Source organism: Brachyistius frenatus, unplaced genomic scaffold (assembly GCF_029030835.1).
Source record: "Brachyistius frenatus isolate BFR_SWC_R1_liver_20210118 unplaced genomic scaffold, ASM2903083v1 Contig_46, whole genome shotgun sequence".
Classification (NCBI taxonomy): Eukaryota; Metazoa; Chordata; class Actinopteri; family Embiotocidae; genus Brachyistius; species Brachyistius frenatus.
Window position 1 is genome coordinate 817,123 of NW_027210645.1, and position 25,474 is coordinate 842,596.

Below are 25,474 nucleotides of genomic sequence, written 5' to 3' on the forward strand. Positions count from 1 at the left end.
TCACAGATGGGCAAAGTGAACTGTTATTAATCAAATAAAAAATATGCAACACAGGTTTTCTATTATATTTTAGTCTAGTGGGAGAAAACTGTCGGATTAATTTACCTTTGAGAGATGCACTTTCAGTGTTATTCAAACTTTGAAAAGAAATCTTAGATCAGCTTGTCTGCACATTCCTGGAAAGTTCTTCAATTTACTGCTTGCTCACATACAGAATATAATATCTCTTGTTTTCTTTTTCTTTTTTTCCAAATGTTTTTCCCTGTTCTCCAGTTTCTACAAAGCCAAAGAGGAGCTGTTCAAAGAGTTGAGCTTCCAGGCCAGCTTGTACAGTGACCTTCCTCTCCTGGCGTCCGACCTGCCCTACTTCCCCCCCGAGGAAGATGATGAGGAGTTCGACGACGGCATACACCTCGTGGTGTGTGTCCACGGGCTCGACGGTGAGGCCGCACACAGTCAAAAATGTTCTGCTTCACTGCGGTCCAATTCCATTGCTGGAAATGTAATAGCTATTAACCTGACACATCCTGCTCTACATCCTTTTTTTCAGACTCCTATTAGCATTGTAAATGTAATATAGTCTCTGAGAGTTATGTCCTACAACCTGAAAATATCACATCGCACCGTACTGTCTGCATACTAATTCCTTAAAACGCATTTCAGGTACGTTTTAAATGATTAATGGACGCTCTCCATTAAAAAGCTGAGCTACAAACTGCGTATAACTTCCTCTCCTGCCTCCAGGAAACAGTGCAGACCTCCGGCTGGTGAAGACCTTCATTGAGCTCGGACTGCCGGGGTCCCGGCTCGACTTCCTCATGTCGGAGAGGAACCAGGTACGTACATTTGACAGCGGTGGGACCAAACCTGATGTCACGTGTGTGTAAGAACCCCTCAGGATAGTTTGCAGAGTGCTGACGGCCATGTTTTTTCTCTGCCAGGCTGACACCTTTGCAGATTTCGACACCATGACGGACAGGCTGCTGGATGAGATCATTCAGCATATCCAGCTGTACAATCTCACCATCGCCCGGATAAGGTCAGCCGCTCGGGATTAACAGCACTGACAAATCTTCTTTTGATTGATTTTGATTGATTATTTGAGGCAAAGCCGGAGCCGGAGTAGCCCTCCGTCCGGTCAGCAGATGGCAGCAGAGACTTTGCACTGACTTGTCCTAACTTGTGGAGAATCACTGTTTCCATGATAATGTATAGACTAGAACGGACGAGTGGCACAAAATGGATGAAAAGCTCTTATCATGTGGTGCCAATAAGCTTCTGACTCTCACTTGATAGACTGTGCCGGGCTGTTTGTGATTGTGCTGCCGAGCTCCAATCAAATTAAGCTATTCATCTTCCCGTTTAATTGCCCTCAATGTGCCAATTTATTTCTTTGTGAGAGTTTTCTACCAAAGTTTTCTAAACTGTCATTATTGTGAGGTGGTCTCTGGAGAGCACAGTATCAAAGACAAAAGCATTGAAGTGCCACAGCAGCATCTGGTTCCCTCCACATTACCTCTATATTTAGTTTGGTGGGAGACCGATGAGAAGGAGTCGGCGTGGTGATGAGGGATTTTTTTTTAGCAGAGCTGCAACAGTACAGTAATTAAACTCAGTGGCAGACATAGCTTGATGAATCTAATATTTCCCTCTGCTGGGATGATGCTATTAATTCATATGGTATGTCCTCTATGTTGGCATCATTAAGTTGTCATTGCCTTTGAGAGTGTTTTAGTTAATGAGTCTTCTGTAAGTTGTAGCCGGAACCTCCAAATAGCTGAGACCAGTTCCTGTTTTCCTTCCAGAGGAGTCTGTGATAAGCTATTGCACGGGGTTGTAGGTCAGCAGCGTTGGAGGCACTTATTTATATATATATATTTAATCCCAACCACCCACTCATGCTGCAAGTTTCTCTCTCTGAGAGTTGTTTGTCTTCGGCCAACAGCTTCATCGGCCACTCTCTGGGGAACATCATCATCCGCTCGGTGCTAACGAGGCCCCGCTTCCGCTGCTACTTGCCCAAACTGCACACTTTCCTCTCGCTGTCGGGCCCACACTTGGGAACGCTGTACAACAACAGCACGTTGGTCAGCACAGGTGAGGCCCCGGGACGTGCAGACGTGCTGCTGTGTGTTGTCTTCTGCGCTCCTCAGCAGCATTTAGTCTTTTAGCTGAGAATATCATCCATACTGCTCAGCTGCCGGCCCTGACTGTGTGTGTGTTGCTTAGGTCTGTGGTTAATGCAGAAGCTGAAGAAATCCGGATCCCTGCTGCAGCTCACCTTCAAAGATCACGTCGAACCACGGAAAACATTCCTCTATCTCCTGAGTCAGAAACCAGGTATGAAAGCAGGCCAGATCTGAAACACAGGCGCTGTGTATTGACTGCCTTTGCTTTACAGACTATTACTTGAAAGACAGTCTGTTCAAATATTCATGAAAAATGTTGTCATCTTGTCTTTTTTGTCATATTTTCTGTACGTGTGAGCTCGCTAACACTCAAACCCCTGCCAGCGAGCTGAGAGAGGCCTGTGAGAGGCCTCCCCACTGTGTGAGTGGAACAAAGCAGTCGTTTGTCACACAGGCTTGAAGAAGATAAGCCTGAAAACGCTTTTTTTTTTTCTTCTTTTTTTTCTTTCCCCCTCTAGAGCTGTGGCAGGCTGACAAAATGATCCAAACCCTGTCATTGGAAACCCACCAGTGCGCTCTCTTAAAAGCACACTGACAGGAGACTGAAGGGAAAAAAACACAGCTTTGCATTTTACAACCAATTCACTCCTTTCCTCCGTCTTGCCCTCTCTGCATCTTTCCCTTGCTCTCTCTCTCTCTCTCTCACACACATGCTGTTTACAGTCTCGTTTACTCGTTTGTTTTGTGTCCTTTTAGGGCTCCAGTTCTTCAAGAACGTGGTGTTGGTGGCGTCTCCGCAAGACCGCTACGTCCCTTTCCACTCCGCCAGGATAGAGATGTGCAAGACTGCTCTCAAAGACAGAACAACAGGTCAGAAGTGTATAAATAAACCTATGAAGGTTTTTCTGCAGTCTCACTATTTACAATATCTTTAAAAAAAAAAAAAAAATTCCATTACAGTACTTAATAAGGATCCTGTACTCATTCAAAAGGGCCACTTTCGAAGAAACTACACATCCTTCTTCTTAAATCTGAAATCATAATCATAATCTCTCGCTCATTATGTTCAGGAGTTTTAACATGAAGACTGGAAGCAGTGGGAAATGGCTAGCCTCTAAAACTATCTAAAAGTAATTACACATTTGTTTAATCCATTAAAAAAAAAGACTGTAAAAATTATGTTTTGTGATTTTATAGGGGAACAACAACAGAGAAATAGTCTAGTGCATAGTTCTGTAAAACAATAACTTGTCTGTACTGACTCTCAGCAAGGAAGCACAGTTTTCAAAATGTTAAAATGCACCTATAAGGGCAAATATTTTGTGTAACATAGATGTAGTGAGCAGTGAAATGAAAGTAATGTTGGAGTGAGGATGCAACTTTTGGGATAATGCTCCTTAAAGAGGCAGGTCAACATTACATTGCTATTATTGTTTTGGTCATTTTTGGGTAAAAATGTCAAATATTTGCTGCTTGTAGCTTCAGAAATATGAGGATCTGATGCTTTTGATCTGACAAAAAAAAAAGTGCATTGTCAGATGCCATCTTGATCTCAGTGAAATTGTACTGGAACAGGCGTTATCACTATCAACCGTCATTTTAAAACAAAACATTGTACAATTAATTACAATTGTTATGTATAGCCCTAAATTTACCTATTAACTGTATATATATTGACGGTACTCCTGGGCCTGAGAAATTAGGCTGATGAGGAAGTGCTGCAAGCTGCGATACCACCAACATTATTTTGAAAAATTGGTTTTAAAAAGCTATGTTTTTAGGGGGCATGTCTGTTTGATCGACAGGCCTGCGGTGCAGTCAGGTTACGGCTATCGGTGGGCGGGACGTAGTATCGTCCAGTTTCCAATCAAATCGAGTTAGATGACCAAATATGGTCACGTCTGGGTCCAAACTACTCCAAACTAGAAAGATGGTGGCGGCCAAAATGCGAACTCGAGGCTTCATAACGACCGTTCACAAACGTTTTGCCTCTTGAGTTTAACCCTACATTTCAATACAAATGTGTCACGTTAGCCTGTCTCTGCCTGACTGTTGCTCACAGCTTCAGTTTTCTTTACCGTGATTATAGTCTGGAAACCCTGTTCACATTAATGTTTGCACAACTGCCGGACCTATCAGCGACCGAGGGGGGTGGTTACAATTTTTATGTCAAGCTTTTTGTTTTCTAAATGTAGCTGCAGTGTTGGTAGAGTTTCAGTGCATATGGTGGTCGGTGCTGATTGGTTACAGTCTGCTCCAATAGATTCAAGGTTAACATGAGGTCAACATCCTGTAGGCTGCAACAACTGGAAACGATTCTCTGTGGCGGGTTTTCAGACCCATGTATTCACACGTTAAATTTGGGTCCGATAACAACAGGCTAGTGTCATATCATGAATAACTTCCCTTCTGCTTGCACCGCAGGGCCCGTGTACACCGAGATGATCAACAACCTCCTGCAGCCGCTCGTGGAGGCTAGAGAATGCCGGCTGATCCGCCAGAATGTGTTCCACGCTCTCCCCAACACAGCCAACACGCTGATCGGCCGCGCCGCCCACATCGCCGTCTTGGACTCCGAGCTTTTCCTGGAGAAGTTTTTCTTGGTGGCAGGGCTCAACTACTTCAAATAAAGGTGTTAGTACCGCTGGCTTACAAGGACGGATCCTGTTTGTGGTTGATTTGGAGGATAGGGTCTTTCCCTTCACCCTGTACAGTACATGTAATGTAAATAATCCCTGGTATCCACAAGGCCACACCTGTACATCACGTTTGTTAGGATTGTTAGCAGCTGTTATCAAAGGATCGGTGTGTTGTGACTGTTTAAAATTGCTGACTCAGAAGTCTGAGTTTGACGTGTAGCCATGCAAGTCAAAACATCTGACATCAATGACAGGACTGTTTGTAGATGTTTTGTCGGCCTTATGAATAACCTCTCTTCCAGAACACTAACAGATGCTAATCGTGGTCTACAGCATTTACGTACTTTCCCTTTAGCGTTGGTTTAGAGCCTTGTATCACTCTGACTTCTCCTTTAAGGCTTACACCGATGATGGTCTTAGACTGTCCTTAGAACCAAGGCAATTTATCCCCTTGATTGTACATGAAGTATTTTGTTGTACAAAACATATATGTTCCTTTATAAAGAAATGAATATATTGTTTAAAATTATTTATTTTTTATCTGTTCATGTGTAAGTAATCCATCTAAATGTGAATTTCCGTGTTTTTAATCATCAAATCCATCAAATGAAAAGTAAAGTGGTCTACAGTGCAGGCAGAAGTGTTATCCCACGTAGCCTCAAATTCACTGTTCAATGTAATTCTGCTTGTTTCATACAATCACTTGCGTTTAACCGTCCATCAGATCCACCCAACTAACTGTCACTGTTAGCTAAGTATCGGGCTGCAGCTAAAGTGTGCTCTACTGTATCTTTAATGAGATATGGCTCTACCTGGCTGGCACTGGCTGATTTACTAAATTCAGGAAGTGAACCGTTTGCTAAGCCCCGCCCTCATTGGTAACTGTTGCCACGCCTGTCAAGCTTTCCATCCTCACGAGGGGATGTACGATGAAACGATGAGTCCCTGATTTGAGACGTAGGACGACAAAACCAGACTTCTTTTTGCTCTTGGTTTTGTTGTCTTAAATTACATCCGTTGACAGAGTTTCTCTCGCTGTAGCTATCTAGCTATTTAAGCTGACATGAACAGCACTGACTTCTGGCTGAAATACGCAACATTAAATTACAGAAAATGTAGGATGATTTATTGAGTTGTAACATACCGATGTTCAAATTCTCAGCTTACCGTTTTGAAGAGCAGGACAGAGATGCTGACGTTATCTTCGACTCTCACACCATCATAAACCTTCAACCGTGCGTACCGTGTTCATGAGAAGAGGCCTTGTACACATGGTGTTATTCAGGACCTCCAGCATCTGAATTTTATGAACGTTTCAAGTTCACGAGTTGTGACATGTATTCAAAAACTTTTTCAAAAACATGGTTAAAAAAAGGCCATAGAAGTTCATTATTTGTTAGATGTTAAACGAGCGTATTATAATTTTAGATGTACAGAGCTCGATCCACCGACATTATCCTGAAGAGAATAGGAGGCGGAGCCTATCCCTGCTGACTGGACAGTTATGGCTTAGATTTGCCACATATGTGGAAGTACAACCAAATTAGCTGGAGATACTAACTCTTCCATTTCAACATGTGCAGAAATCCAAAGCTCGACAGGCTTGTGGTGCCTAGTTACGGTTTCTTAGCTATGATTGGACAATCGCTATTTGGGGGAGTGGTTTAACAAACTGGTTTTTTTTTTTTGATAAACATCTAACAATCTAATGTTATTTAAGTCAATTTATATAACTACGACTACCACCATCAGCCACTTGTCAGTAAGCTACTTTCATGATGCTCCTTGAGTCGTGTGGCAGACATGCAGCAAACAGGCTTACAGCAGATATAATGTGCAGATAATGTGAAGAAGAAACACGTTATCCATGACTATACGCTACAATATTGAGGTCTAATGACCGTCACTTTCTTAATGAGCCATTTAAAGCTGTAAATGAACATCCTCCTTTGAAATTCATTGTATTTTAAATGGCGTATCGAGGGCGTCGTGGCCGGAGGATTTTTAGCATAACATGGACCCACTGCCAAGACTCTCCCTCACACACTGTCTATGTAATCAATGTGACGCATGAGGACAGCAGGGGAGCCGCTGTCGTAGCAGCAATTTGTGACATGAACATGTGCGATTCTGAACATCTCATCAGCTATATCACAACTGTTTTTTTTTGTTTTTTTTAAATATTTTAATATCTTCTGCTGTCAAAGTGTTTTTTTTTTCTCCCAGCATCGTGGTGAGGTCGGTTTCCTTGTCGCCGTGCTGTCCATCAGACGATGTTTACATTCTGACATCGGAGAACTGTTATCTTAGTCGTCTCATGATTTGCTGCATATGTAGTTATGTACATAAAGAGAGCTATATTTTAACCTTTGCACTGGTTCGATGGCAAGTGCACTTTATTGACAACCTTGAATCAACCTCCACTGGCTTTACGAAATACAGCTTTTTTTTTGTTTTTTTTTTGCTTTTTTTAAAAGATGCACTGCTTTTTTACATCGTCTCCTGCACTCGTTGTAAGAACTAACCTCGGCCGTCCGTCTCGACCGTTCGAGCAGCGTATCGTCTTCAAAGTGCGCTGTCCCGCAGAACAACCGATGACATCGCAAAGTGCTCTTTTTCCGTGTGGCGGCGACCGTGACAGAGTGTCACCGTGATTGACTCTAATCAAATGGGCTCCTTCGGGATGCAGAGATCGTTCTCAAAAAGCCACTAAGCAAAGCTGCGTAAGCAATCTGTAGGAGCTGCCATGCATCATGCACCATTTCGCAAACGCCCACACACACACACACACACACGGACACTGTATATGGATGAGGCTTTGGCCTGTTTGCTTTTCCTTTGTGTGTGCGCTGACAGGCCATGTGTGTTTACCCAGAGGGGTCAGCGGGGAATCAATGGAGGGAAAAAGTGTTAGAGAGGTATTGAGATGGGCCCCCTTAAAGGGGAAATGCAGGTATGAAATTGTTTCATGGGATGGATGGCTGTCCTGTAAGAGGTTTCACTTGAAGGCGCAGTATTGGATCAGAAAGAATTGTATTTACATCACCCTGAACGCCGTCCGTGTGGAGGAAAATTCTCATTTTTTTTAGTAAACCTGTTTCCGAGAGTGTAACGTTCATGCTGCTGTCATAACTGAGAGTGAATTCAGAGGTGATCCATAAACCCAATTGATCCTTGCAAGTGTTGTCAACCTTCAAAACTAGCTGACTCGGACCTTTTTGTATTTGATTGCCCTTTACTGAGTCTTCTTCATGTGTAGCACGTGTATCAGTGTGTGTGGAGAGTGTGATGTGTGTGTGTGTGTGTGTGTGTGTGTGTGTGTGTGTGTGTGTGTGTGTGTGTGTGTGTGTGTGTGTGTGTGTGTGTGTGTGTGTGTGTGTGTGTGTGTGTGTGTGTGTGTGTGTGTGTGTGAACTGAGACGTGTTGTCATTGCCCGCTGGTCATCCTTCATGTGTTTGAACTGAATGTAAAAAATGTTGGACGTGACTGTGAGGATCATGTATTTATTTCATTCTGCAGTTCTGTTGCTGAATGTATAACATGTAAAGTACAGTAAATACTACTTCATCCGTGCCAATACTACTCAAATATTTTTCTATGTTGCTGACTGTACTCTATGTATTCCTTAGTAGCTTGTGTTCTATGTAAAAATATAAATACAAATATATATATATATATATATATATAGAATAGTATTACTATAACAGATATGATGTCAGAATAAAAACTGTTCCTTTTGCATAATTATTGTGTTTGTGGTGTGTGTTTGTTGAATCTGCTTTCAATTTCCTGTTTAATACGTCACATGCCTACAGGAAAATTAAAAAAGCCACTTTTATTTTGAAATATTATCCAGCGTCCCTATCAGTAATGACATCTCATTGCAGTTTCGGTGTTTGTTTTTTTTAACACCTTCAGACTCCGCATCTATTGTAACATAAATTAAATATTTACTAACTTAATCAACGAAAGACGAATTTGTAGAAACATCTTTTAACAAAGATTATTCTTGAAATGGATAGATGTTTTTGGACTTTATATATTATTAGCATTATATTTCAACATTATAGATTATTTCGGTTTGCATTATTTTTTAATTAAATGTCCACCTTTGTGAGGATCAAGTTTAGGGTGACAATAAAATGGTCACGTTTCAGAGCTTTGTTTTGTTTTCTATATCATATGATATGTGACCACCATAGTTTTGAACACATGCACTGTTAAAATATAACAATCATGTTCACTTTTGAATAAACTGGCAATTTTACTATTTATGTTGGAAGCTATAGGATTATTGTTGCAACAAAAAACATGTATGACTAGAAACACGGGCGGTGCCAGGGAGGGGCCTGGAGTAGCTGTAGCAAAAGTGGGATAGCCAAAGTATTCCTTGTTTTTTAATTATTATTTCTAGTAAGAGAATATTATAATTTATAGTTTGAAAACTAAAACACAAAACAATTATTTTCAGACAAAGAAAAACAACAAACACAATAAAGCCAACACAGGTGACCGGATTCGGCCAACGGACGGAGCTGCGTTGAACTTTCAACCGGACTTTCACTTCCTGTTAGCCCGAGCGCAATGTTTTGGTAGCTTAGCATTAGCAAGGTGGGTGTAGCAAATGGACGTTAATAAATGCGAGTGATAGTGAAGCCATACAGGTGATGTAATAAATAGATCTTGTGAAATAGTCAGTGACCGGGACCAAGAAGAGAAGAGGAGCACCTGCCCGCCTGCGTTGCTCTATATGTTAACAATCATGCGCAAGAGGCTCCAGGAACTGATGCATTCCCTGCAAGGCCATTTGGAAAAAGTTGAAACAGAAACTTTTTGGATCGATCGAAGGCGCAGAGGTTTGTAAAATCTTGAGCCGTGTGTACTGTGGAACCCGAAACCTGCAAAGAGAAGACGGGGCCATGAAAAGAGACAAACCCACCGCTGCATTCCCGCTGAACCACAACAACATACGTTTGTTGTAACGAGGAATGACCGATGGTAAGTGCAGGAGTTTTGTTATTCTCTGTTGCCTGTCATGAATTATTATGCATTTTGTGGTTGATGCGCATATTCTGACTCTGTGGTGCTCGTTCATGAAACATCAGGTTTGTGGATTCATCAGTCCAGGTGTTGGTGTTGGTGTTGGGAACTGACCTCTGACCTGTGTGTCTGCAACTGTGTGAAGTTTTTACATTCAGAGATGTGTTCACGTTGGCGGGCTTGTGAACCTCACACCTGTGTCCCCTGAGCTGAATATCCACTTTGTGTTTACTGCTGAATAGCACGAGCTGCTGGCGATACCATGTTTGTGTTGTGTGTGTGTGTGTGTGTGTGTGTGTGTGTGTGTGTGTGTGTGTGTGTGTGTGTGTGTGTGTGTGTGTGTGTGTGTGTGTGTGTGTGTGTGTGTGTGCGTGTTGGGATGCTGCAGTAGATTAAACTGTGGCGACCAACACAATACAGGGAAGCTTTTAGTGTCTCAGCGACCCGACAGCACCGCAAAAGACCAACTGTGGTGCGTTCACTGGCAAGAAAGTACAAATATAACAATGTTGGGACGTGTTTGGTACAATGATAAGTACATGCTGATCGTAAAACTTTATTTAACTGATATTAGAGACTGTTGTGTTTTTGTGTTTATCATCAAATCCAATGAAAAGCAACTGTGTGGAAGTCAGTCTCTCAACAACAACAACAACAACAACAACAACAACAGCAAATTACAAAAATATTTTTGAAAAAGATTCATCATTTTCCTAAAACAGCTGGTCACTGTAGTTTTTTGCAAATGTTATCCAAACAAGTCTGTGCAGTTTTTGAGGATTATTTCAATTCACATTTAATGGTTGAGTGAGTATTTACAACAAATCAACTTCAAATATGGTGTCCATGTTCCTCTTTGTAAGAAACATGTCAGTCTGTGTGTGTGTTTTAATAGTTTGTGGGCAGCATTTGACCTCTGGAGGAATAAGACATCAGGCCTAAAAACACACACCCACAACACTGACAATCATTACCACTTACAATTATGTGATTAGAATATAGTATTCCATATAATTTGGGTTACATTGAGGGACATTTGTCTTCCATGTTGAGTAAAAAGTTGTTTTGTGACAATTTATGTCATTTGGCGTTGTTTGTGTTCTGCCTTGAAGGCTTGATATTGTTAACATACAGAAATTCACCACAAAATCAATCTAAGTACAAAGAACCTGAGTTCTGTAAATTATGCTGGAGGCTCGCTGTCATAGCTAATATATTTGGATGCAATACAGTCATCTGAAAGAAATGTAAATTGATTTAAATGGTTTAAGATCTGGTTCTATTTTCATTTTATAAAAAGGGACTGAATGCACTGCTGATGCAGGTTGTGTTTTGTGTATCTGATCAATTGCAACAAAAAGAGAGCGTTTCCTTGAACAAATCACTAATGGTCTTATTACAGACGAGCAGACGAGCATCTGACTCATTCAGTCATAATATCATTCACTCAGATAATCACTGAGATCTCAGCACTTTCCATGGAAAGGATAAAAAGAAAATACTGTACTCGTGAATTGGTTTAGTGAAAAAAGAAAACCACAGAGTTTCCCAATTTACAGGACAGGATGAGAAAGGAGTGAACACTAATGAACTAATTTCAATCGAATGCAGAACAAAAGGGAACATTTCGTTCTTGTGTCTTCCTCCTTGAAAAGCAAGTGTCCACTCATCTGGCAATCTAGCACGTTGTCAGGAACACTACACTAATACTGCGCCTCCAGGACAGCCTCGATTCTGGGTGCCATGGACTTCACCAGATTTTGCTCCATCAAATATGTGCAGATGTGTCAGCTGCACATTGATGCTGATCTACTGGGTTCAGATTTGGGGACTGGTGAGACCACTGAACTCACTATTGTTCATGAAACCAGTTGGAGACGACTCTGTTGCACGGTGCGTTATCCTGCTGGAAGTATTCATTAGAAGGTGGTAAACTGTGGCCACAAAAGGCCATAAAGCATTCAAACTATGATTGAACTGTAAACATTCCCCACAACATCACCCCATCACCGCCCGGCTCAGGAAGGACTCATGCTGTTGCCGCCAAATTCTGAACCTGCAATCTGAGGCATCAGCAGAAGTCAGGCTGAATCAGATGTGGCTTCTTCCAGTTTTGGTAAGTTTTGTTGAGCCTGCGCTGGCTGCAGCCTCAGCGTTCTGTTCTTGGCTGACCCAGAGTGAACTTCTGCTGTTGTAGCCTCCAGGTTGGACGTGTGGTGCATTTTGAGCTGCTTCTCTGCTCAGCGCAGTTGTAAAGGATGGTTATCTGAGTGACTGTCACCTCCAACCAGTCTGGCTGTTCGCCACCAACAGAGAGGCGTGTCACTGGATGTTTTTTGTTTTTCAAACTCGGGAGACTGAAGTATCCTCATTCTGATATCTGATGTAAACATTAAGTGAAGTTCCTGACCTGTATCTTCAGGATTGTATGTGTTGAACTGCAGGCTGATTGGATAACTGATGGAGATGTTCCAATGCCATCTTAAAAATTGATATCGGGGCCAATCGCAGCATTTATTTAACTGATGTGCATCGGCTAAAGTGAGCTGTATTTACCCACAATCCTTTGTTTTACGTAAACTGTTGCACGTGTTTCATAAACGGAGAAAACAGTTTGTAGCCGGATGCAGAAGTGTATAATGACAGTTGGCATACGTTCAGGTATAAGATATATGCAGTGTTGAAATATTTTAAAATTAAAAACAAAAGCAGCACAACAGCCACTTGTGATTTCAGCAAAGCAGCATTTTGTGAGGCAGCTGTAACAGAGCTGCCTTCAATACCACTAATATGATACAGCACCTGAAAATAAAAGTGAAATACAGTGAGTTCTCTCAGGCAGCTGTGATAAAATAAAATTGTGATTTTTATTTGTTGCGACTAAACAACAGAAATGCTCCATAAAAAAGATGGGAGAAATGATAAGAACAAGGGAGATCTCCTGTCTCAAGTTCACAGCATACATTTTAATAAGCCACCAGAGTGTTCAGTTGAAGACTGAAGGCGCTCTTTCTTTTTTTTTTTTTTTAATAAAAATGCTTTTGTTGTCTCATCAATACCAAACATATCATCATTCATGTTTTAAGATGCTGCAAATTATATCCAGCTACAAAAAAAGCCTAAAAACAGAAGTACAGAGAGTTGTTGTCGTGGAGACGTGACTCCATCTCATCCTTTTGCTTTGGTGTGAACTGGAAGGTTTTACAGTGGTGCGGACTGGTGGTTCTCGTCGTAATTCTTTGGTTTGAATTAACCCTTAAAGTGCAATTCTGATAATAAGAGTCATTTTGAGTTCGTCTTTACTACAATGCCACACTAAGTAGAAATGATAAGAGCTATCGATATCAATGTTTCTTTGTCTGTTTACTTGGTTATTTTATTAAAATAATTGGAATTGTGATATGTATTGGAATGTTTTTGTTTGTTGACTTCTATTAAATAATTTAATTTGTTAATTATTTTGTAAAAAATCTCTATATATAAATTTAAAAAAATCATTATCGAACCACATGGATGCAGGCAACTTTGTCTTCATGCATTGGAGACCAATTCCGTTGTCGAGCATTGTCAATATATTTGATTTATTTTGATCATTTTAATGAACTTGTGGTGTGCACCGTGCAGCTGGATTGTCGGACAGTACAAGAATCGGTTTGGCTCTTTTTTATTGGCAGATACTCGGTATTAAATAACTCGGATTGGGTCTGGGGCCGTAAAAACATTCCTCATCGACCTGACCGGCATTATGTCATCAGAGCAGGTTCTCTTTACCACTAACCCAACTGGGAATTGAAGGAATTTGAAATTTTTCTCCAAAATGACTTTAAACTAACTGGTTTAAATGATGCCAGTATGTCGAAGAGTTGCTGTGAATTTAGTTGCACCAACAATAAAGTATAAATTATGAGTTCACATTTTTTCTAACATTGTTCTGACATGTCTTGGAAAAAAAAAAAAAATCCTGATAAAAGGGCTTCATGGCACCAAGCCAGGGAAGACAGCGGGATGCAGTGGGTTATCATGTAGCTTGGTCAGTTGTCAGAACGCCATGCTATTGTTTGCTGGTATACTGTTTGTAGAGCAGAACTGAAAAGTGAAATATTTCACTGGTAACTTCCTTCCCAGAACACTCAGTAATGTAAAGATGTCCGTGGAGGAGACCTCTGGCCACTGAGTGGGCTTACAGCACTCGCTTAATGCTGGCCGGGAGACCGAAGGGATGTAACTGAAGAGGGATCGAATGAAACTTTGCTATCTATTTAGCATATCCCACAGCAGGCACAGTGGACATATATTTACTTGACACGGTGTCTTTGGGCCATTTAATTCAATTAAAAGTTAAGAATTAATTTACGTAACAGCGAGTTTCAGTTGTCCCCCCCCCCCAAAAAAAAAAAAAATAGGCAGTAAGCCAAAGTTCGTGGAGGTGCCGGATGTGCCGGATGTGCCGGTCTGATCTATAACTGCATGTGTAAACAGGCGTTCCTAATAAAGTGCCCCGTGAGTGTCCCAGTGTGTCACTCCGTACTTTCCCAAGTAATTGCTTCCATGCATTTCGCCTGTGCAGGGCAGCGCACCTGGTTTCACCCGGTCCGTCGCCCTGTCCGTGTCCCCGAGCGGTGCTTGTGCTGTGCGCAGATTTGTGGCTGTTTCCTGCCCCCTCTCCCAACCTCCCCATCATGCACCCTGCCCACGCCACGCGGCCCACAGAGGCAGATTTGTCACGGCCTTTAACTTCTGCCTGTGTATATTCTATTAACGAGCCCTGCTGTGGGACAACAATGACTCGCCATTTGTATTGGCCGTCGGTGACACGCGCAGTAAACGAATCATAGCAGCAATTCCCCGCTGACGCCCCATTTCAACTGCATCAATTTATGACTTCCAGGTTTGGGATACCCCGGAGCTATAAATCCAGTCCACAACAATCCATACTCAATTTGATTTCAGGGTGTTCTCTCTCATTCCGCCGCCCATTTGTCACTGCATGTTGAACTCATGATCCAACCGAGGCTAGTTGGAGTCCCTCGACTTGCTTTTTCCTCCCTTTTCTTCCTTCCACGAAATCAATAAAGCTCATTTTTCCACCCTGACCCCAAACACATCGCTCCAAAAGCTGATGAGGGGCCTGCGCTCGCACATAGTAATTCATTTCATTTGCTGCGAGTTAACAGCAATTGCTTGGTCACATTCACTTATCATCAAATGCAATGAAATCACAGCAAAAACAAAAAGGCACGCTTTTGTTTACAGCCCGGCTCTTGCACAAACGCATCCCCCTCGGAGACCTTCTTATTCTGCATGTGTTGCTCCTCCTCGGCCGTAAAGCAGAGGAAAAATGAGTTTGTCATTAAATCCATCACTCGGAGTTGATTGAAGCGGTGTTCATTGCATTGTTTGCCTTGTGAAGGAGGGAAGCCATTAAGTCCCAGTGATACTTTGGGCAGGCGTCGTCAATAAGCAGGCCGCCAGTGGGAGTAATTATTGCTGCATGAAACTGTCGGTGCCGGAAGGTAATAAGATCTCACATGGTCTCATTATCTCCCATGACACTGATGAGCAGGATTTCACACCTAAATCTCAGGAAGATAAAGCAGCACAAATGCGACAGAACCGGACTTTTAGAACCGCTTTGAGTGGTGTCTCTCTGCCCCTCAGTGTTTGGAGGTGTACGAGTTGCTCAAGGGGAAAACCAAAATGCTACAGATTTTTCCTGCATAGTCATGTTTGTTTGCAGAAAGATTTCTTTGAAAGAAAATTCCAACTGAGAACAATAACACCCTGGCACAGAGTACATGCTTTCAAAAACAGGTGTAGTGTATTATTAGGAACAGCAGACAGGGAGCAGGAGACCTCTTTTTATGAGCCATTACTCTGTAACACAAACTAACCATAATGCACGACGACAGGGCTGAAAATCAATAACTGAAACAGATTTTTAGGTTTTCTAAACTCAGTTTCTGTCTTTTCTTCGGTCCTGTAATTGGAATATACTGTAGATATGTAACAGGTCAATTTCTGCTGGTTTTGGAGTCATAGTTTGGCATGTTTTTAGTACAGCAGAGACAATAAAAGAATGCATAAATTAATATTTTGGGATATTTTATTTAAACATTTTTTAACTTTCAACAGTGTTCAACTGGCCATAATTCTTGCTGCAATAATTAAGGCATCTGAAAATGCTGTGCACCGTCAGCCAGAAAAGACTCCATCAGGACAAATGCAACGTCGCCATATTGAAGTGAAATGAACTGTTTCAACCATCAGTGGTGTTTTTGTTCTACAACTGCACAAAGCCACGCTGCCTTTCTTGAGTACTGTCTTGTAGACTTACAAACATCAGGAACCAAAACACCCCTACTCCAATACCATACTGTATTTCACAAAAGTTATTTTATAACCGCAAACCTGAACCTGCAAAAATGCTAATTGGAAAAAAAGTAAGACTTTTTCACCTAGAAATCCACCACACCTATACAATTCTCCTAAAAACATGTTTTAACTATTGCACAAAAAAATACAGCAAACCTTTTCTGCCTCTTTTTATTCATCCAAACATAGCTGGTAGAAACAAATGGCATATCAGCATTCTTAAATTGAATTAATTAAACTACAGACAATCCACATTGAAAACTCTTTGGTAACATATTTGACATTCTTCTTCTATTGATTCACATTGATTGTGAGATGCAAGTGAGATGAGTTCACCCTAGAAACCTCTTTCCTTTTTAACAACAGACAACGTGTTCGGTGGAGGTTCTAATGGAGGTTAATTTGAATAGTTACTTAGTCAGAGGTCTGTATAAATAGTTACTGGAGGGTTTAATTAAGATTGGTTTAAATAGCCAGTTAGCGTAATAGAGGTTCTAATGGATGTTGGTTTGAATAGTTGGTCTAATATAAATTTCCTTTAAATTATAATTTCATCAGTCGCTGATGAGTTCATGTTTATCCCACAATTAGTGTCAAATTAAATTATCAGAGATGTCTTCTTAAAACTTGAAGACAGTCTATAATTGCCAGAGATTTCTGTGAATTCAAGTGAAGACTTGTCTCCTGCGAATATATATATATATTTTCAGTTTCTCCTTTGTCTTTTCCAGTGAATCAGACATTTATGCTGGCATTTCATATAGTTTACATATAGTATATTAATATGTAACGGCATTAATAGCTCTGGTTGTTTTCTGTCGTGACGAGTCTGTCCAGCAGATGGTGCTACTGCTCTCTGTTCTCCCCCGCTGAACGGCACAGGCTGCAGTTATTGAAAGACTCAGCAATGGAGCCATTTTGTATATAATAAGAGAGAAAAAAACAACAACTCAACATAATGCCCTATAAATTGTGAAAGACTGTCTAATTGTCTCTATGTTTATGTAGATCCTCTCTGTGCAGTTTTAAGGTTGGACGAAGCTGATGTAAGCCTATAGGTCAGATACTCTCTAATGAGCAGAGCAGTGAGAGAGACTCTCTGGGCAACGGTATCGATCCGGAGACATTTACTGTAGCATCCGTACAGGTAATAAAGTGTCAAGATGCCCCCTCATCCCTCCACTAAGTGGTTAGAAAGCAGGCAAAGACTTCTGATAAATAAAAGTGATGCAAAAAACTTCTGATAAATAAAAGTGATGCAAAAAATACATCAAATCTATTGGTCTTTGTCTTCAAGGTGACCAACCTCTTCTGGTGGTGGATAATAACAAGTCAACTTCCAAAAGCAATGCCTACGGTAGCCGGCAATTTTGTGGCGTTGCTGGTGAACACATTTCACCAGTCGCATCCATATCATTTCTCAGCTGGGGGTGGGGGCGGGGGGTGTAACTGTAGAGGTCAGTGAATCCTGAAACTAGATAGATCCATGGGGGATGACAAGCTGCCAAGCAAGAGGGGGGAGGGAGATGCAAAGATGAAGAGAGAGAAGAAGAAAAAGACATGGTTAAAGAAAGAGTTCAACATTATAGGAAATATAATTATTTGCCTGCGGACATATCTGGCCTAGTCATGACTCCTTGACTCGTTGGTGAACTCCCCTCTTCCCTAAAACTGGGATGTTTTGCTAGATATTTGCATAGTTGTGAATTAAGCAATATTACACGAGAGGGTGAGCTTTAACGTCATTACTGGCATGACAGTGATGCGGTCAGAACCGAGGCGCTTGCGTGTAATATTACAATTATACAAGAAGTTTCCAACAACATAAAATATGTATTCTAAATGTGTTCATATTGTGGAGCAATTTGCTTTCAAAATATAAAACTTTTTGTAAGTGTGATCTCCGTTTCCGTGGCAATACAGGTGGTATGACTTACAACTGGAAAACAATCAGTCGCATCAGTAGACTCATATGTAGCGTATGCAGTGTTTACTACTCCAGGAAGTAGGCCGGCTCTCAGCAACGACATAGCAACAGAGACGAGATCTAGTCTGTTTTATTACTTTAGAGATCATTTCTCAAACTGAATAACCACAGCACATAGAAACACTAAACTGCTTAGCTTGCTCAATCTTGTAATAAAGACATCTGCTGAAAAAAGAAATCGATGGATTCGTATTTTTACGATTTTAGCACCGTGTCATGTGTTAAAACATAACCGGTCAAGCTGGCCACCGCTAGCATTTAAAGTGCTGTGGTGTTACGATACGAGTGCTCCGAGTGACAAACAAGAACCAAAAGAGACCCGATTTCACCAAATGGGTCACTGTGGTAGTGGGGCATGGTTTGGGTCAGCTGCAGGAGGGACGGATTGGGGGAGTGGTTCAGGGAACAGTGCCAGGAAGAGGCTTAATTAGCCCAGCTAAATAAAAGACATGCGTAGGACGCCAGGCAGCGAGCAATCCTGGAGACGCGAGGAGCCGAGCGGACGAGACAGACCCGGCCGGGTGTGTGCTCGGAGGCACGGCAGGAGAGCACACAGACTTGGACTGAGCGAAGCTGTAGTTCAACAAAAGTATTATTGAACTGTACCGGAGCTGGTTTGCTGTCGTTTTTGCTGAGGGAACCCACCGTGATAACAGACGTCTGTTACAATCCCTTTTAACAGTAATGAGTAAAAAAAACAAACTGATTTGAGCCAGTTCCCAGTGTACAGTCGACCAATCAGATGTCTCAGAAGTACTTGTTGTATATTGTCTATTTCATTTTAAATAAGGTTTTCTTAATTCTGGAACAGAATCTCGTGTAGTTTATGGAAACCAGTGTTGCCACAGTAACATTTTAAGCTCCATGCCTGTACAAAGACCAAAACTGAATCCTGATTTAGCCGTATAGTACAGGTAGCTCCGCATGCTGCCCAGAACTTCACATTTTTCTTTTACAGCTCCAGTATATAACATCCTCTAAAGTCACAAATTGCTTTTTGACATGTCAGTTTATGGGTTAAAAAAACACAAAACTCCTGTACTTTTATCTACAGCAGAACCGGAGACATCAATTCCACCCATACTAAACCTTCTGGAAACATTTATTACTTTCCCAGGGTTTATGATGAACTGGAGGTGAAGTGAATTCATGACCCTTTACTACCAACACAGAACAACACCATTTAAAGTCTATGCAACATACCCCACAGTTATTTTACATATTCGATAATCATTATTACAAAAAACTGAAGTATTCATACAGACAAACTGGCATAAAAGAGTGGCTGAACTGAATGATAATATTGAATTCTGGAAGATGCCACATATATCCATGGTAGTAACGATTAATATGGCTGAGATAGTAACACTTTAGGGTTTTGATATCCAGTTAACCCCATCCTTAATACCATTTAAAGGTTTTGAGGACTAGACTTAATAGTTATCCCATTTTGTGAAACTATAAGAATCTTTTTTAAAAAAAAGGATTTGATCTTCCCAACTTAAAGAAACCTACTGGGCACCCTCTTCATTATTATTATAGCGTGGTAGAAAGAAACATTGTTGGACAAAGATAATGAGATCCCAGAGTGGATCTGATGAGAAGAAGCCTCATGTAAAAGGAAATCCATGAGATGCAATGCTCAATGGCCCATCCAAAATATAATACGACACAAAGCTCAAAATATGGAAACGGATCAAATCGTACCTTGAAGTTGCTGATACCTGTTTGAACAGCCTGGACCTGCAACTTCATTTCTGGAAGCTGGTCTGTTTACATGGTCCTTTGTGTTACTTTTAGCAAGACTTGAAGTTGCAGGGAAGAATTTACATAAAACTGACTCTTGCCCTAATTTGGCTAAAGTTCACATTTCATACATTTTTACAATGGAGGTCAAAGTCAACCTGACGCAATTAAAATGGCTACAATGAGATGAGAAAACCTAGTTTGATAAACTCTGGATATTTCCGTGTTGTGTTGGTAGATGATAATATATATATTAAAAAAAATGTGTACAGTGTTAGGCTAGCTGTTGTTTCAAGCTAGGCGTACTTGGAGGGTGCTAAAGTGAAGCTAATACAGAAGTGCCTTAGAGTGCAATACCACTAAGGGGAACTAGTGGCTGGCTCCTAAAAACCTCTGCCTTCAACCAACTTCCATGAGAAAAAAATTCTGTTTCTCTTATGAAATACATAGTGTCATTAAATTTACTCTTTCTGATCAGTGTTTTGGTGGTCTTTCTGAAAATATTTCCATAATTAGTTGTATACTGGGCCTCAAAGAGAGGTATGAGGGCCTACCTGGTTTGGTTTATAAGCCTTGGGTGAAATCCACCAGGATGGTGACGGCTAAAATACCAGACTCGAGGCTTCAAAACGGCAGTTCATGAACCGTTGGATGGGTTGTCGCCTGGGCAGAACTAATTCCAGCTCCAGCTTTATAAGAAAGCAAATAAGCGTGTGGCACGTAATATCCATTTCTAAGGGCATGTAATGTGTGCTCATTTTTCAAAGCCAGCTTCACATGTCTGTTTGGTGACAAGATTTTCATGCATCATTTTTATCTTCCGTATCATCCATGTAATATGTCAATTCTGTAATGACAATATCATCAGAACATGACCTTCACATTCTCCCACTGTAGCTCCCTGCATTGTTAATGAAGTGTTGTTTCCTACACAGAACAGCTACCGTATCTCCTTCGAAGCCTCGGGGACGTGAAACGAACAAGTAAAAGTCGGCGAAATGAAGACGGTTGCAAGTTTTACTGACGGTGAGAACGTGGAAATTAATTCTCAGAGAAGTATTCGGGATGTGGGGGAGACTCAGTGTCTTACCAAAAACTGCTGGATGGAAAAGATAAAGGCAGATGTGGCACGAGGGTTTTAAAAATATGAAGTAATCTCCCTGTAATCCTAAAAGATCCCTCCATGCAAAGAAATGGTAATCCCACGTAATGATAGATGATCCTTACAAAGGTCCACTCTCTATCATGCAAAAGAAAAGGTTTCGAATGAATGGTGAAAAAGGATATACTGTTATGGAAAAAAAAAACCTACAGGCTTTACATCTGGACTCCAAAGTAAGTCATCATGGCTTTCGCCCTTCAACTAAATGTGCTGCATTGGCAAAACCGCAAACATGCTGAGCGAGAGATATTGCGTCTTGATATGTTCTGAATCCATTTCATTTTTTAACGACAGATTAACCTTGATCCCGCGTATCTCGGGATTATCCACTCAGTGACAAGTGCATATGGTGTGCTTTTCTGAAATGCATCCAAATCCACCATCACAGCCGCATGTATTCACACATATTCAGGTTTTATTTTATTTTATTTTTTTCCCCCCTCCCCACCGGGATCTGTGTCCTGATCTGGAGCAGTGCTTGGTGCTCTTGGGACTCGACAACGCCATCTTTAGATGTCAGGGTCTGCTGTGATCCTCGCCTAAAACTTCACACAACTCCTCCGAGGCAGAATCAGATGCTTTCGTCGTGTAACATTTGTCCTCCAGATGCATTCTTGTTTACTTGTTTTTGTAACCGGCTTCTTTCTCCGGCGAAGGTGTAGCAGTCCTGGAGAGCTGTAGCCCTGTAGGCCAACTTCATGCTGCTAATACCGCCAAAGAGATACACACTGAAGATATGCTTTAGTGATTGACAACTACATAACAATATGAGCAAGTTGTGTATAATAGACCCTTTAGGAGAGTTATTCAGTGAAAATAAACAGAGGGGAAAGAGACTTCAAAGTTCAGACTTCAAAGCACGTTGAAACAAAACTATGGCTTTTATAAATTGTTTTAATATTTTATGAGAAAAGGATGGCAAAGGGTTGACAAGAGACAACAGATCTATTGTTGATAAATCCAGTTTTTTTTCTGGATTGAGTTTTTGCTGTGTAAGAGTTTGTTGTTTTTTGCTGAGGTTTTTATTTGGCAGAGTGTGGGAAAGAGACAGAACTACTTTTACTTGACACCTGTAATGACAAATAAGCAACAGCTCTGTCGGTGTGGATGGAATTGGTGAAAGGAACTGAAGCAATTCATGAAGATTTAAAAAAAAAGAACACAAGGCTAACACATCAGAGTAAATGACAAATGGGAACATACAATGTACTGACTGACCAAAACATTTTGACACATCAGGACTGGACAACTCACCATAACTAAAATTGTTGCAAATAAACAGATAGTTTATTTGTTAATTAGGCAGAAAACTCCAAAGACTATATCAAAATAATATGCATGCCGCAGAGGGAAGGAATTACCTTGAACATGTAGTTTATTGGTCAATGCAAGTTCAACATTTTTATCTACCCTTTTATAAGGCTGAGAGTACATAGTATTACATAATTTGTTAGACTGCTGGTCAGTCTTGTGATTAAAGTTCATTACATGTGTTTCAGTACATACAATAAAGCATCGTGTTGCTTTGCAGAATCGTGATCTTTCATGAAAAATGTAAATCTTCGCTGTAATATTTAATACGTTTTTCTCTGTATGTTCTCCTTTTCCACCCGCCTCTGACACTCGATAAGGATAAGTGGGGGAAGGGTGGACTGAGATGGATGGAGGGCCAGATGGGGAAGGATGGGGTATGAGGACCTGCCTGGCTTTCATTCGCTCTCTCCGGGAGGTGGTTATATCTGCCGGACCCTGTGACAAGAAACAGCGCACAAATTGGCTCATCTTTATTTATAGATTCCTCTCGCAATCTGAGAATATTTAGCGCTACATGTGCAGGTAAATAATTAAGCATCAAAGTATAATTCAAAGTTAATCACCAGATTAGTAGATGAAGGTCATCCTCAGAAGATTTCACTTGCCTTATACAGTTTCATTAAGAGCGAGGAGGAAGAGGAGCAACTGGGATCCATCAATTCTGAACATGTAGCCTCCCCTGCTAATGCAGTTAATTGGCAATTTGATTAAATTTCAGAATTGAATTGAGAAGTTTGCTATTCACCCCTTTTCATTTTACAGAGATATAGTTTTCTCTTTCCAGACTGAGGGAGAAGTCTATTAATAAAAAGTAATATGATTCTGAGCTCATTTTTGAAGCTGCTGAGCCGTTTAATCACCGGCAGATGTGGATTCTCGGTAAAGATAGTGAAGACAAAAGGATGACTTAAAAATGTCATCTCCACTAGCCGTAGTATGTCGGTGTGGAACAGAGCAGTTTGCAATGTTAGCAGAAATGCTTGCAAGGGGAATCATATGGAGATATTGGGTCAAAGCCGCAGTCAGTAGAGACATCCGGCAGGAATTCCAACAGAGAAGGAGGGATGGATCACTTCATGAATTTAAAAGGCGGAAAAAAAATTATGCTAACATATAACTGTGTTGGCCTACTAAGCCCAGGCTTCATTGTACCTTCATGCTAACCCTCACAGAGCAAAGTGACTTGTGCAAATTGCTGGCAGGGTTTTTTTTGTGTGCATTTTGTATGATCCCACATTACGCACTCTTGCATGCGACGTGGACAACAGCCCGCTGTGACCTCTCCCAGCTTCATTATCATTCGGTGTCGACGTGAGGTAACGAGTCGGAAAAGAGTCAGAAAAGAGGAGAGGAATTACAGTGGAAAAAAAACCTGTGAGGTGAAATAATGAGGAGCAGGTGATAAAAGGGTTACAGGGAATCTATGAACACAGGAAGTCCGGCAAGGAACAGTCAGGAGTCGGTTTTAATTGAAAGAGGGCCTCATCTCTTTTGGGTTGAAGCAGCGCCGGTGGCTTTGATGTTGGGGTATCTAACTGTCAGGATTACATTTTAATGGTGACCAGGTAGGACGACGAATGAGAAACAGAAATAAAAGCGGACAGTTTGTTCTGGAGAGTCGATGTTATGCAAGATTTGCAACAGAGCGGGGATCAATGGAGATGCATTTTTCATTATCCAACAGTTGGAGGATGTCAGAAGCTCGTACTCCTGTCGAGGTAGACTTACAGAGCAGGAACATTCAAAGTAACACCGTCTTCAATGGTGACACAACGCTTTCTGCACAATGGGGTCGTTCTGTTTACGATCAAATATGTGTTAGACTGAATTAGGGGATGGTGGTGACAAGTTAAATATACAGTATAAATATGTACACATGGGGAGATGAAACTCTTCTTGGGTCCTTACTGGAAGGTAGAAGGGAAGAACTACAGAGATTAAAGGCCCGGTCGCACCAGGTTTTAAAGTGGTTGAAACTTTGCAGCAAAATCAATTAATTTGACATGAATTGCAGCGACCAGAACATCCACCAGAGGAGGAGGAACTAATATTTTGAAATGTGTGGAGTTTGCAAATTTGCACTCTCGACCGAAAGCGAGGTAACACTTTTGACACAATACTCGTGCAGAATCACAAACACTCCTGCAAAATTACAGCTGACCCCCTCTCATCCTGGATGTCATCTCTTCCAGCCACTTCCATCTGGTCGGTCAGTTGCACATCATGGTTCCTCCAACAGGATAATGACCCAAAACACACAGCTAAAATCTCCCAGAATGTCTCAGGACAAAACGTGTAACTACTCTGATGTGGCCGTCTACGCTTCCTGATCTGAATCCTATCAAACATGTATGGAAAGAGCTGAGACATTAAGTCTGGAAGAAGCACCCTTCAAACCTGAGACCGCTGGATCCGTTTGGTCTGGAAGAGTCGACCAAACCACCTGCTGACAGGCGCAGAAGTCTCACTGAGAACTCATTTCTTTGCAGTGACTGCCCCTGAAGGTTGCGTAACAGACTATTCGGACAATGCTGTTTTTCGTCACAATTATTTTAATGATAATCAATTGTAAACTGAAACTTCATCATTTTGTGACGTCTCTGTACAAGTGTCGCCTGGATGATGACGTACGCATACCTACGAAACAATAAGGTGAATGATGGCCAGCAGGGTGGTTAGTAGGTGGGACAATCAGGTTTGGGCACAGTACAGATTAATCGTACCTCATCTGGAAGTTCCCCCTTTTTCAGACTTCCGTCAGGGCCTGATAAGCACAAATGGTTAGCTTACCATCGTGGCGAACTTCACCAGCTAGCCTTGAGAGTAATCAGTACATCACCAAGCTTCTGGAAACACCCTATTTTCCGTGGGCGTGCAAATAGGGTGTGACCATTGTTTAAGGGTGTAATAGGGGGTACAAATAAATCACGCACCTGAAATGAACAACTGGACATTTGATAGCGTCCATCATGCCACAATCCAAATAGTCATGTCAGGAAAAGGCTCCACGGCTTGTGACTTAAAGGTAGAAATATTTAAACATTACGTCGTTGCTAAACTCGTGAGTTATTCTGGACCTGTAAAT

At 41.3% G+C, this 25,474-nt stretch overlaps 1 protein-coding gene across 5 annotated transcripts in view; it reads left to right on the top strand.

Annotated features, from left to right (window-relative positions):
* Positions 1 to 8,515, top strand: part of fam135b (family with sequence similarity 135 member B) — a 51,006-nt gene extending 42,491 nt beyond the window's left edge. Inside the window, exons 14-21 of one of the 5 annotated variants that reach the window (XR_011311094.1) lie at positions 274 to 440; positions 745 to 836; positions 942 to 1,039; positions 1,946 to 2,097; positions 2,230 to 2,340; positions 2,886 to 2,999; positions 4,554 to 8,130; positions 8,187 to 8,515. Coding sequence is in view for 2 of the 5 variants with exons in the window: in XM_069703377.1 (XP_069559478.1) it covers positions 274 to 440; positions 745 to 836; positions 942 to 1,039; positions 1,946 to 2,097; positions 2,230 to 2,340; positions 2,886 to 2,999; positions 4,554 to 4,759 (940 nt within the window). In the remaining 3 variants the exon portion in view is untranslated. The other 4 variants (XR_011311095.1, XR_011311096.1, XM_069703377.1 and 1 more) reach the window with 4 other exon arrangements.
* Positions 8,516 to 25,474: the final 16,959 nt, after the last annotated feature.